The sequence below is a fragment of the Danio rerio genome, chromosome 19 (genome assembly GCF_049306965.1).
Source record: "Danio rerio strain Tuebingen ecotype United States chromosome 19, GRCz12tu, whole genome shotgun sequence".
NCBI classification, from domain to species: Eukaryota; Metazoa; Chordata; class Actinopteri; order Cypriniformes; family Danionidae; genus Danio; species Danio rerio.
In genome coordinates this window covers 36,050,477-36,065,000 of record NC_133194.1, presented here as the reverse complement: position 1 = coordinate 36,065,000, position 14,524 = coordinate 36,050,477, and the positions used below count along the sequence as shown (strand labels likewise).

The 14,524-nt window shown below is 37.4% G+C and overlaps 1 protein-coding gene across 38 annotated transcripts in view; it reads right to left on the bottom strand.

Annotated features, from left to right (window-relative positions):
• The window catches only part of runx1t1 (RUNX1 partner transcriptional co-repressor 1), a 233,066-nt gene that overhangs the window by 185,819 nt on the left and 32,723 nt on the right, over positions 1-14,524 (bottom strand). For 28 of the 38 annotated variants that reach the window (XM_073931144.1, XM_073931165.1, XM_073931161.1 and 25 more), the window contains one exon: positions 6,824-6,937. The exons of 9 other annotated variants lie outside the window; for them this stretch is intronic. Coding sequence is in view for 11 of the 29 variants with exons in the window: in XM_073931161.1 (XP_073787262.1) it covers positions 6,824-6,917 (94 nt within the window). In the remaining 18 variants the exon portion in view is untranslated. Of the gene's footprint in view, positions 1-6,823; positions 6,938-10,959; positions 11,275-14,524 lie in introns of those variants that run through there. One more of the 38 variants, XM_073931150.1, reaches the window with a different exon arrangement.

The following is a 14,524-nucleotide window of genomic DNA, read 5'->3' as shown; positions in this document are numbered from 1 at the left end:
GGCTTTCTTCTTAGAACGAGAATGACATTGTAACTTTTTACCGAACCAAGAAATGGTTCGTTTCTACTAAGTGGTACGGTACGATTCGGTACACTTTTATGGCCATTTCCACTGTCAAAAGTTACCAAAACGGGCAGCTGAACACTATTGGTTTACAGAGAAACAATGAAAACCAAGGAACCGCCATTTTTAAATACACAACTGAGACATTACATTGTAATACTATATACATATAAAGACAAACCTTGTTGTCGTCTAGATGAAAACAGCCACAATGACAAGAAGAACAAAATCTGCAGTGTCCTGTTTGTTTATCGATGCTGTCGTAAAGTGTAAGCGGTTTCACTTCACTCTCCAGAGAGCTCACATGCACTCGGCGTGCGTCTATATTTGAAGTAACGAACTTGAGCTGATGATAATAACGTGCACGGGATTATTGCAGTGCTTCTGACATTCGATCCTTTCAGAAACGGACAAACACGAGAGCGAAGAGCGAAAAAACAAAGGAGAAGCTGGAAAAAATGATTCTTTCAGCAACCTAAATGATTTTGGACTATTATGAACTGGGAATGATGGAATTTGTTTCCAACAAAGGTTAAATGTCCTGGTGAAGATTAAAGATACAGATGAGAGGTTTGCACTGACTGTGGGCTATATGTTGCATGTTTTTGAACCCAAATAAGGACTAATTGTATGCTCTTTGTAAATTTTTTATAAAAAAATTGGTAACATTGGAGACTGTAAGGGGTTGTATGTGTTCATGTATGTTGCATTTATTTATTTATTTTATATAATTGCAGGCATTAGGCTATTTCACACTGATCTCATTGATCTGCACTTACAATCAAATCATGTTCATAGAAAGGTTAATAATGAACATTTCTACACAAGTATTTATGTGCATAAAGCATCTGTTTTGAAAGAAGTGCTTCTTTACTTTGATATTTCCTCGAGCGAGAGTGGCGTTGACTGAAACATTCTGTTGTATACCACACCCACCCTTGGTTCCTTTTTGGCAGTGGAAACGCAAGTCTGATAAAGGTGACCCGTACGTATCGTACTGTACCACTTAGTGGAAACGGACCATAAGGGTATTAGCAGCGCAAACCTGCAATCTGCAATAGTCAAATCACAGAATTAGATTATTTATTAAAGATTAAAAGATAAAGATACACTCATATAGTTTTTTTTTATTAGTTATACTATGATGACCAAGATATTTAACATTTGATTGCTAAAGTTCTGTAGTTGAGTACTGTTAAACACCCCAGAAAAACATTAGGCACTGTTTATTTATGTAGTTTTGCTTATGAAATTATGATAATTTATTCACGACATAGAAAAAGACTTGATCGTCCCTGCCAATCGAAATTAATGAACTCTTTCTAAATAGAGCTATTTAAAACATCTGGTGAAATTATATTTATAATATCGCAATATATATGTGTTACCACGACTGGGGTGGAGTGACAGGAGACAACAGGAGGTAAGATCCAATATGCAGTTTATTCAAAAGTCAGGCAAGCAGTGGTCGTCAGGTGCAAACAGGTATATATAGGCAGTCCAGAATCATAAACGTTAAACAGGCTAAAGGTCGAAAGGCAGACAGCTAAACAGGATAACAAGGGTACAAGGCTAGGATCGAGACACGGAGGAACAAGACAGGGAAACGCGTTGTAATGTTACACTTGGAAAACAAGACTCGGCCAACTGGAAGCGTGAATGAGTGGCTTATGAATGGAATGGAATCAGTCTGTGAACAAGGTCCAGCTGGTGATGCAATCAGGAAAGATGAATGGACAGGCGTGCGTGTTTGGGAGCAGTGCATGTATGAAAATGTAGTCCTGGGAAATGCGGAAATGTAGTTTGGAGAGTTCGTGTGAAAACCAGCGATCCTCTGGGAAGCGATCGCTGGTTGTGTGACAATATGGCAGCAAAACAAAATATCGCAATTTCAGATTTTTCCAATATTGTGCAGCCCTAGTATACACTACCTGACAAAAGTCTTGTCGTGGGTCTCATTTATAAGAGCTACGAATAACAACTTGACTTCTAGTTGATCGTTTGGAAAAAAGGTAGATTTTTCTGATGGATCATGTGCATCCCAGTCATCACAAATACTGCAGAAGACCTATTGGAACCCATATGGACCCAAGATTCTCACAGAAATCAGGCAAATTTGGTAAAGGAAAAATCATGGTTTGTTGTTCCATCAGATTTTGGGGCATACGAGAGATGTGCAGAGTGGATGGCAACATCAACAGCCGGAGGTATCAAGACATTTGTGCTGCCCATTACATTACAAATCACAGGAGAGGGCAAAATCTTCAGCAGGATAGCGCTCCATCTCATATTTCAGCCACCAAATCAAAGTTCGTGAAAGCAAAGAAGGTCAAGGTGCTCTAGGATTGGCCAGCTCAGTCACCAGATATGAACATTATTGAACATGTCTGGGGTAAGATGAAAGAGGAGCAATTAAAGATGAATCCAGAGTATCTTGATGGACTCTGGGAGTCCTGCAAAAAACGCTTTTTTTTGACATTCCAGATCACTTTATTAAATTATTTGAGTCATTGCAGAGACGTATGGATGCAGTCTTCCAAGCTCATGGGAGTCAAACACCATATTAATTCTTCTTGCACCATGACTTTATATTCTGAATTTATTGTAAGTGACAAGACTTTTAGTCAAACCTTACTGTCCTAATTAAATAATTAAAAATCAAGGCATGATCATATTTTATTTTGGAAAAATAAGCGTAATCTAGAGGCGTTTGCCTTTCATATAAGCCACTTCTGATACCAAATGATCAACTAGAAGTCAAGTTATTATTTGTTGAGAATAAAACTTGAATAAGCGACATGACTTTAGTCAGGTAGTGTGTAAGATGCTCTATTCTTTAACAAGTAATGTTTTATAGTAAAAATAGATATTTTAATAATTAAGACTAGTTGTTAAGAAACAATGCCTTGTGAGAAGTGAAATGGATATCTTAAAGCTACAATATAAAATATCTTAGATCTTTGATCATTGCCTAATCTTATTGAAAGTGTGTTCCAGAAATAGCAATTGTGTCACACTTCCCTGCTACCGACTGCCACCTTGTTACTGGAAAAGCTGCGCTACAAACAACCAAGCTATTCAATCATTCAGCTGAAAAAATGTAGACAAGTTAGCGATGTCACAACGTTTAGTTAGTTCTCCCTCAACGCTGTGACAAACACGCTCGAGCTGACTCACGCATTTAACTCGCCTTAGTGTTTGGAGAGCATAAATAAGTGAGAATCATTCTGTTGAGATGCAGAAGATAAGCAATCAAGTGCCACTCGGTGCGCCGTGCCAAACGTTTTCAACACATTCAAACCACTGTGTCACGTTAAACCTTCTTGACACTCATCCAAGAATTCAGGGACGGTCTCAATTACTCAATATCTGCATCTGTTCTGGAAAGTCGGAGAGACTCTCAGCAGATGAAAGAGAGGAGATGTTGTAATTGAGAGCAGGCCTCACGCTGTGTGGGTTTCAGCAGATGCAATGCGCTGGAGCAGAATTAGGTTAAAAGGCGGAGTGTTCATTTTTACGGTCTCTGGTGGCCTCTGAGGCTGTCGCTGGTGCTTGTGACTGCGTTATAAAACCCTCTTCACACACTTCCATCCCATGTCGGCATTGGAAAACAGCCTGGGAATGTTCCCTTTGGGGCTTTCAGCACAAGTCGTGACACAGGGGACGTCCTTCTGAGCGGGGCACAGTGGGAAACGATGGATGACGGGTTTTCTCACTTCCTGTCACAAACATGGAGGAAACAATCCACTTGTCCTTCTCAAACTAAACTACTTCTCAAACAAAAACAAGGTTGACTAGATTAGGTGGTTATACCAGCATTAAGTGGTTAGATGGCCTCTTATGCTAGGCAAGATAATAGGTCATGGTTCAACATGATCCATGTTAAGGATTGTAAAGGAATTTAGGGTACTTGTGACTGAAAAGGCTACACTCTTATAAATAAAGATTATTTATTGGCATGGATGGTTCCAGGACAAACTTTTAATATCCATGGGATCTTAAAAAAATTCTTTAGATCAGGGGTTCTCAAATTGACCTGGAGGTCTGTCATATTGCAGATTTTAGCTCCAACTTGCCTAAACACACCTGCAAAGATGTTTCTAGAAAGCCTAGTAAGAGCTTGATCAGCTAGCCTAGGTGTGGCTGATTGGGGTTGGAGCTAAAATCTGCAGGACACCGGACATACAGGACTGGGATTGAGAACCCCTGCTTTAGATTATTCAAGTGGTTGAATTAAGGTTCTTTAGGGCAGTGGTCCATGGGGCCACTGGGGCCACGACTGGTACCAGTCAGTGGATCAATTGGTTGCTGCACAAATCATGAATTATTTCCGTTTTATTTATTATCTGAGTCTGAACGATATTTTATTTTGAAAAATCTTTTATTTTGAAAAATTACCATATTGTCTTGCTTACATCTCGATCACCAAATTTAACCCAAAAGCAGCAAAATGAGTAAGAAACGAATGTCTTCGGAAAATTTCTTTGCTAAGGGAAAAAGGCCCAGTGAGGAACCTGAGAACTGCTGAGGAATCCACAATCCATTTGCCAACAAATCAGGTGAATCCAGCATGTCTGTGCAAGAAGATGATCAACTGCTGGAGATCGCAAATGACGGTGGCCTAATAGGGGCCGTTTGCATATTGCATCTTTTCTAGAGTTTGCACAAGTTTGTTATATCCAATTGAGGTGCTTGCCTTGCATGTGCAAGAGGCATGACGCGCTCGCCCCTTCCAGACATGCACAGTTGAATGAATGCCGGGAGCAGACCGCGATTCACTTGACAAGAACTAACCGATCAGCTTCAGCTTGTACAATTCCAGCTTGGAATATACACATTTCAGTAGACTATATCAGACAAACACAGAACACCCAAACACTGCAGTGCTTTGTAACTTTCTCCATAAATAAATCATGTATCAGAGTGACAGCAGTGTTTTGTCAGCTTGTCATCCTCTGAGAAAATGGTAGATGGTCGCTTAGTAAGCTACAAACAACTCCTCAGGTAAAACTGGTTAACGAAAAAAAGGGTTGACTGGTCTGAGGTGATAAAAAGGTTGGGGACCACTGGTTTAAGGAACCAAAAAGGTTCTTCTATAGAATCACTGTGAAAACCCTTTTTAGTTCTTCCTAGCACCTTTATCTTTAAGACAGCGAAAGTAGTGTAGGTTGTAGGGCTGGGTGATAAATCTCGATTAATTTAACATTTTAACTCGATTACAATTAATGAACGATTATTTTATTTATTAACATGTTTTGCCCTCATAGTTCAGTATTATCGTCAGTGTAGTGCAAAGTAAGGCTCAAGAATTGAGCTCATCATCCTACTTGACCAGAGGTCATATGTGGCTGCAAAGTGGCCACAGAAATAGAAATCAGCCACACCCTTTAACAGAGCGAGGTCACGTGACATGTAGGGAAAGTAATTGAGAAAATCATCCTGGAAAAATTAGATCGATTATACGCTCTGAATGCTGATTTCTTTTTGATTCATCTCCTAACCCTAGTAGGTTGTTGGTTTATTTAAAAAATAAATGATTTTGGGAATGGTAGCCCTACTTAGACTGTGAGTCCTTAAATCAGACCATTCTAGACTGGTTTACCTGTAACTTTTTAAAAGGATTTTTAAAAAGGAATGCAACTGGCTGAACAGATAAAACACCGGCATCACATTCACCAACCTGATTTCACCAAGTAGGACATGTTCCTTTATAAACATATGTACAACATTCCAATCAGCCAGTCAGAATTAAGGAATATGTTTACAGTTTATGTTAAGTTTATGCTTAAGGTTAGGTTTATGCACTTCTACATGATTGTTATCCAACTATTATTCCCCTCTGAATTTGGGATTCATTTACAGTTATGTTTGGGTTTAGGGGTATGGATTACATTTTTGAAAAAAAAAAAAATGATGTTCCAGGATCAACATACTGTCGATGTTATTCCAGGATCGCATCATAATTTGCAAAACCATGACGTGCACATTACATTGACTAGACTTAAGAACCAGGAAAAGAATCTTTGCCAGGCTGGGAGAGCAGCTTTTAACAAGTTTAGATCAGGAAACCACCTCAGACTTGTTTAAGCCATGTTTTTCTTTAAACTACTTGTGGACACTATACAATAACATGGTATGTGTTTTTGAGAAATCTTTAGAAAAAAATACCCCATTGGTGTTTTGTTTCTGTGCCTTCAATAATTAATCTGAACTTCTGCACTGTAAAAAAATGACTCAAGCAAATGCAACATACACCCTATAAATTTTTCAAAAGGAAAGCATCATTTCTTTCATTAAAATGAACAACATGTCCACAAAAATGTGAAGCTTGTCTACATGGGCTGCACTGGATTCACAACACTTGAGGTTAGACTGGTAACCAAGGACACCTCTCATTTAAAAGTTCACCCCATATATCATTCATGTTGTTTTGCCTTTAAATCCCATGCTATTTTGCTATATAGATGGGTAAATGACATGCTTACTTTGGAAACCAACCACAGACAAGCAATGCAGAGAAAAATCATGAACAAAAATGCTGCAGATTTCCCTTATGTGGAAGTTGAGCGATCGAGCCCTTCACACATTCTCAGACTGCAGGAAGAGCCTTGCTTCCCTGAACCATTACTTCCCACATGCCATTATCAGTCATGGGCAATGCAGCAGCAGAAAGGTATGTCTCAATCCACAGGGTATAAGTTCTCCCGAAAACAGAAGGTAAAGTTGGCTCTTGGTTCTACACACAGAGAGTGTTACTTACTGGGTATTGTGGTGGTCATACTGTGTCCCGTATGGCAGTGTATTAACGAACAGCATGCAAACACCTTCTGTTGAAACATCTGCGACAGGCACATTTTTAGGCTGCCTTCCAAATCTGAAAAAAGGAAAAGAAAATGTTCTCGATCTGCTGCTTTCTGCTTTTGAAGGTGTGCAAAATATCTCTCTCGCAGATGTGTCTGTTTTTTGCATCTCTTTGGCCCCTCTTTCCACGCTCCCTTCTTTTAAACCTTCATTCATTTGGCAGTACACAATACAACTTTTCACAAGCAGTGGCCAAGGACAGGAACAGAAGCGAGTAATGAGAAAAATGTTCAACAGACATGCAATGAAGTGTTTTTTCTCTGTCGTTTTGTAATATTGCAGGCATTCAGAGTCCTGACTGAAGGAATTTTCAATAATGTTGGCAAGGCTGGAATAACACATCAGCCATCACAAAGTTTTTTCTATCCATATATCTATATATATATATATAGTGTGAAACGTAAATAAGTGGGTGAATCATATGGAGCCAGATCAGTCTCAAAAATAATACATTTACAAAATAAAACTCATGCATCTACAACACAATTCACATTTACAAAGTTCAATTTGTAAGTTCAAAACACAATTCATAAATACGCAAATCCCATTTGTAAATTTAAAACACGATTAAAAAATTCACAAATCCCATTTGTAAATTTAAAAAAGATTAAAAAGTTTGCTAATTCAATTTGTCAATTCAAAACACTTAAAAATACACAAATCCCATTCGTAAATTTAAAAAACTATTTAAAAATACACAAATCCCATTCATAAATTCAAACAATGATTCAAAACTATACAAATACAATTCATAAATTTAAAAAAACTATTCAAAATTAAGCAAATCCCATTCGTAAATAATAATAAAAAAAACATAATTTTTTTTTTTTGCAAATCTAATACGGAAATTCAAAAAAACTATTCAAAAATATGCAAATTCAATTCGTGAATTCAAAAACTACTCAAAAAAAAGCAAATCTCTTTCGTAAATTCAAACAATGATTCAAAAATATGCAAATACAATTCATAAATTAAAAAAAATATTAAAAAATAAACAAATCCCATTTGTAATTTAAAAAAATGATAAAAAAATATATGCAAATGTAATTCGGAAATTCAAAAAAACTTTTCAAAAACATGCAAATCCAATTTGTAAATTTAAAAACTATTCAAAAATATGCAAATCCCATTCGTAAATTCAAATACTATTTAAAAATACGTAAATCTTATTCGCAAATTCAAAAAAAACTTTTCAAAAATCCCATACGGAGTTTGAAAAAAACTATTCAAAAATACGCAAATCCAATTTATAAATTTAAACTAATGATTGAATTAGTTAACCCAATTATCTAGTTAAATTGTCTAAGACTAATCTAGTCTTTAATTTGCACTTTAAGCTGTACGCTAGTTTCTATCTATTTTAGTAGTACTACAAATATTTAGTAAAATATTATGTACTGTCATCCTGGCAAATATGGAAAATATTATGTTTAGAAATGTGCTGAAAAAAACCTTCTTTACGTTAAACAGAAATTGGGGAAATTGGGGGTAATAATTCAGAAGGGCTAATAATTCTGACTTCAATTGTATGTATGTACAATGATCAATCACATTCCTCAATTGAAAGAACTGTCGATTTGCCGTTACCATGAAATTGCGGGTTTGAAAATGGTAAATTTTGTCCTAACCTCAAACAAAGAAAATCAAAAAATAATCTACTGCTTCCAAGACGTATTTACCTCCCACTCCAGGCCTATTCACATAGTCTGCCTGGGCGTCAATGAGTCAGTGCTCTGTGAAGACACCACACAGTGACTCTGCACGCTTGTTTACCAGCACTTCCCATAATGCTGTCCTGATGCCTGCTGGCATAGTGTATAGTGTCAGCGAGGGAACGATGGAGGAAGATAAAGAGAAAATAGAAGCTACCGAGTTATTGGAGCAGAATTCAGAAGCTGTCCCAGAGTTAAGTAAAATTACTTGGAAAATATCAGAGACGGGCTTGGAAAAAAAAAGAAGTTCCCAGTGATTGCATATGCATATGTGACATCTGTGAACTTGACGTTATTTCGGACAAAATTTTCTGGAAGAGCATTTTCACAGACGCGATCATTTCGTATGCCTCCACACCCATATAAAGCTCTTTTAGCAGAACGCCAAGCGCTGTCCCATGGCCCCGACTCTTTCGCAGCTGAATATTTGCTCTGCTCGCTGACCTATCGCATGAAGATGTTTTTTCATCCAAAGTTACATGACCTGTTTGATGCTGTGTACACAAGTCCTTGGCATGGCGGAACATAACTGGCCAAAGAGGCGCCTGTTGTAAAAATACACAATGAAGCTCGGCTGGAGCTCTGCTCACTCTCAAGCCATAACGTCATGCATTCCTTCTGTTTGGACTCATTTTCCAGCTTTTTCGTGTTTGCCCCCGAACAAGTCTTATAAAAGACATCCAATGTCGGCCAATTATTTTTTACTTTGAAGGTCATAAATCAAAGCTGACTAATAAAACGAAGACAGCCAAGTATAATTTCATGTGTGACTCCAACTGGATTAAAATGAAACCAGATGGGCTGGTATATGGCCACTAAACATATCTGGATCGGCACAGTAAATGTCTGTGTTTTCCTTTTTGCACAAATTACTGTGGGGCTTCGCAGAGCGCTCTAAATCAAAGCCCAAGCTACGGTGCTCTCGCTCAGCGCACAAAGACTCAAATGTTCTGCCTAGTCTCTGGATAGTGAGGGTGATCCCTAGCGTTTTAGGGTTAATGCTTTTTGAGTTTTCTTCTACATTCAAATAGATTTTTACATCCTTCATTTCTCTCTGAATGACTGACTAGGCCAGGAAGCAGAATACTACAAAACTAAAAGTTTCACCCCTTAGGGTTAGGGGTCATAATCGGAAATCTAAATTAAATTGATCTACTGACATATAGGATATTGTACTCTAAAAAAAGTTTCAGACCTCAAAATGTTCTCATTAGTTTAAAAACACCTTATATTGAAGCCAATCTGCCCAAATGATTGATGAGTGTGCCACCTTATTATGTAATAGTGTCATTTTACCTCCACATAAACACCTGCTTCAATCTTTAACCCCTGTTTAACCCCAGATTCTTTGAAAAAGATGACATCATGCCTTTGCATAATACATTTTTAGGGGTGTGTAGACACTAGGCATGGGCCAGTTTAAGATGCTGATGGTACAGTATGATAGCCTTGGATAAAAATATCACGGTATTGTGATTACTGCTCTAAAATATGTTGTTTTTAAATGTCTGGGTAAAACAGAAGCTTAACACATTGAACATAATATACCTTATTTTAAGAAATTTATTTATTTTTGAATATTTTGGACCAGTAGCTTTTGAGGTTTCTTTAAAGATACTGTTGTACTAAAAAACTAAATAAATGTAAAAAAGCATGTAAAGAAACAAAACTTACCAATACCATAGGGATGTCATAACAGAAAATTTTGGCGGTTTTAAAACCTTGACTTTTCAAACCGCGATACACCTTGAAACCGGTTATCGTCCCATGCCTAGTAGACACAACACAACAATGGCCGAGTATTTGGAGTTGTTGTAGATCAAGTGTCTGGCAACACTTCATGATGAATGTGGGGATTTACTTCTCATTACAACCCGACAGCAAGTGGCCAAAACATCATGCTACCTGCACACATGGCAAATTCTACATGCTGTACTGTTTAATGTCATACAGTTAGCAGTGAGCCAACATACAGCGTTTTTGGTCATTTTAACAGATGTGCACACAAGGGTTGTTTTGAAAACCTTGTCATGTAAACGTGAAACTTTTTTAAAATGTAAGAAATAAAACATTTTTAAACACATTTTTGGCTACCTTGTTGTCGTGTAAACACATGCTTAATGAAGAGGCATGTTAAATGGTGCAATATAAGATCTTAGAAAATGCTAACATTACTCTGATAGCACTGAAAGCCTATGGGTGCATCCAAAACCAAATTTAAATAATAAAATGTACTACTCGGCTGTTAGAAAAGTACGTTCTATACAGTATGAATGAAACTCGGACGTACTTTTCGCCATTTTGTTATGATCACGTGACTTACCCGCAGAAGTTGTGTCACTCCCATTAATAAATTCATTCATGGGGCATTATAGGATATCGCAGCGTGCATCAGATGTGCAATTCAGAATCTCACAGAAGTAGTAGGTAATCCGTGTACTTCTCGCATGCTGTTTTTCAAATTCTGTAAATTCAAACAGGAAAGCACGCTGGTGCAGTGGGTAGCACAATTGCCTTACAGTAAGTGAGGTTTGAGCTGGTTTGAGCCCCGGCTGGGTCAGTAGGCATTTCTGTGTGGAGTTTGCATGTTCTGTGTGTAACTGTGTGGTTTCCTCCGGGTGCTCTGTTTTTCCCCACACTCTAAAAACATGTGGTATAGAATTGGGTAGGCTAAATTGTTCGTAGTGTATTTGTGTGTAAATGAGTGTGTATGGTTTCCCAGTGATGGGTTGCAGCTGGAAGGTGTAACATATGCTGGATAAGTTGGTGGTTCATTCCACTGTGGTGACTCCTAATTAATAAAGGGACTAAGTCGAAAAGAAAATGAATGAATAAATGAATAAATTCGAACATACTACTCTGCTCGCAGTGTTTTTAGTGTACCATATAGTATGGAAGTATGCGACTTCTGAAGCAGCCTATGTCCTATCCTACAAAGCCTCACGTACTCACATAACCTCACAACAATACATAAAGTAATAATCATCAGAAAACTATAAAGTGCAGTTAGTAAATCTTTTAATAACAAACTTAAGAATGTAGGCTGCTGATGTTTGTTTTCCATGCTCTGTCTGAGGCTTGTCTATGAACACGCTGATGCCATCGTCCTTTCTGTATAATAAGGTTATGTAATTACATATTTAGACAAGCAGATAAGATGTTTGGACTGACTGTTTTGATTGGACAACTTTCTTGGTCTTTCGGTACATCTTCAACAGAGAATTTAAATACATACCCCCATGTATAAATACATTTGAACTACGGCTGCACGATATTGGGAAAAATCTGATATTGCGACACTTTATTTTTCTGGGATAAATATTGCAATATGAATACAGTTTCAGTAGAAGTTTTAAATAGCTCTATTTGACGGTTTTCTGGGTAGTATAACAGTATTCAGTTACAGAAATTTAATAATCACAATGCAAAAAAAAAGCTTTTCTTACTTTGTTTTGTCTTGTTTCTAGTTCAAATATCAAACAAAATTCTTAGACCTAATAAAAATGTTGTTTAGTTTTGATCGTCAGAAGAAACAAGTAAAAATTAAGAGATTTTTAGCTTGTTTTAGGGTAAATATCTGCCAGAGCGGTAAGTGAAATAATCTTGTTTTCACTAAGGAATGTAGATATTTGTACTAGAAACAAGGCAAAAATTCTAAGTAAGAAATGTTTTTTTTTTGCATAAACCATATAAATACAGTGATTAAATACAATTCTGTAGCTCCTGGTCAACTGTAATTCAGACAGGACTGCAAATCTTTGCAATGTGAATATTGCAGATGCGCACCTTGCGATATCGATGATGAAATGCTATATTGTGCAGCCCTAACTTGAACCAATTAAACTAATGATTTCTTTCAGGATGGGAGATTTTCAACCAGTAAAACAAAAACTGTTTCTGAAGACAATCACTATTGCACTTTTAAGAACACTTGCCCAGCAAAAATTCATCTTAAAACCATTCAGAGATAATAAAATGGCCCACACAACACTAACCTCTTTAGTTAGTATACCAAAATATAACCCTTAAGAGCCCACAGACTGATGTTAGAATCAAAGGATGGTTTGAGATCCAGATTTTCTCTACTAAGACACATGGTTAAATACACATTAGTTCATAAAAATGATGAAAGCACAGAGGGATGGAAGAAGAGCACAGAGTATCAACTTTTCCACCTTCAATTCTCATCCAGGGATTCCACCAGTATGGCAGAGCTAAGCCTGATTTTCTCATTATACTGTGCGATGGACTCGCCGAAACAAAGAGAGGGTTTTTGTGGCTTTCCATAGCTCACAGAATTTATGGTGGACGACCATAATATTTTCGTTCCCCACTACTTCGATCTAAAGCCTCAGAATAAGGCTAAAATAACAGTGCTATCTGGATTTATTAAAAGCTGGGAAGGACATGGTCGCTTCACATATGGTCTCCAAGACTGCAAAGTCAAGAAGGCTTTCCAAGCATAACACAACTCCTCCATCTCAGAGAGTTGGACTACTTCATCAGCTGATGATTAAAAAAAGTTCAAGGGTGAAGGATCTGCACTCTGTGAGAAATTATTTGGTAAAATGGAACTCTAAGGCTTAACACTCTCCTCTAGGAAAGTCTGCCATTTAGATTGGTATAGCCTTTTTTTCATAGCCCTGTGGTTTTCTTTATGCGCTGAAAAAAACTGTAGATGTGAGATATACATTTTGTCATGTCACGTTGTTTTACAATCATAATTCACCATGTTGCTATTTTATCTAGTTAATTATTCTTTTTTTTTTGCATTCCTTCACAACTATTGATCGATACTCCACATGTTCATCTAAAACCTAAAACATACACTGAATAGCTGCAGTATTTCCAACGACAAGTTGATAGAGAAGTGTGGAGAAGCCCAAATAAAAAAGTCTTTCTGGTACTGTTATTATGAGAAAAAGGTAAGTGTTAAAAGTTAAATTCTACACAATTTTCGGTAAATTAAAAAGCCCCTATTATGCATTAAAAAGGTCATATTTTGGTTTTGGGGTCTCTAACAACAAGCTAGTATGCATGCAAGGTAAAAAAACACATTGGTTGTCTTATAAATGCATTTTTTACCTGATTATCCCAATGACTCCCATATGATTCGTTCAGCGATTCATTTATTCCCAAACCTCTCCTTTGCGTGAGTCTAATCTGCTCTGATTGGACTGATGACCTAGTCTGCTGTGATTGGTCGACTGCGAGCAGCGCGAGACGGAGAGTAATACCCACCACAGCTTATTAACATTGTTGAAGTTGCCAGAGTGCAGAGTATATGCGTGAACCCAATGCAGGAACGCAATAAAGCAATGCAGTTAAACACCAGCATATTCCTCTACCACAACCCCAAGTAATAACAAAGACACACATTTAGTAGTAATCCACAGAGTAGCAAAACTATTTTACGCCATGCGTGTTAGGACCAGCTGATGGTGGCCATGGCAACAACCATCAGGAGATCACAGATACAAAACTCAGAAAAGGAAGTAAAGGAAGAAGTACAGGTTGTGTTTTCAACATGGTTTTGGATGCGATAAGTAAAATAGCCCATACAGATTTAACCTCAGAGATGCATTACAAGAGCTGGTCTATAACATTTACATGATTTAAAGGCTGCACAGAGCGATTACAATTACACACAATTAAATACATATTTTGCAAACTACAGAAAACGAGGCAGCCATTCACACTTCACATTGTGTGGAAAGGAAAAACACTTACAGGACCTGGAGGAAGAAGAAACTGGTCCATACCGACTGTGTAACAGTTACTGGCAAATTCCCATACATAAGTAGTCTTTGCTGATCCTTTCTTTAATAACAAACGGCCGGCGAATCCTGCACTGCAGGGTAGGTTATTGTATCAATCATCAGAAAAAT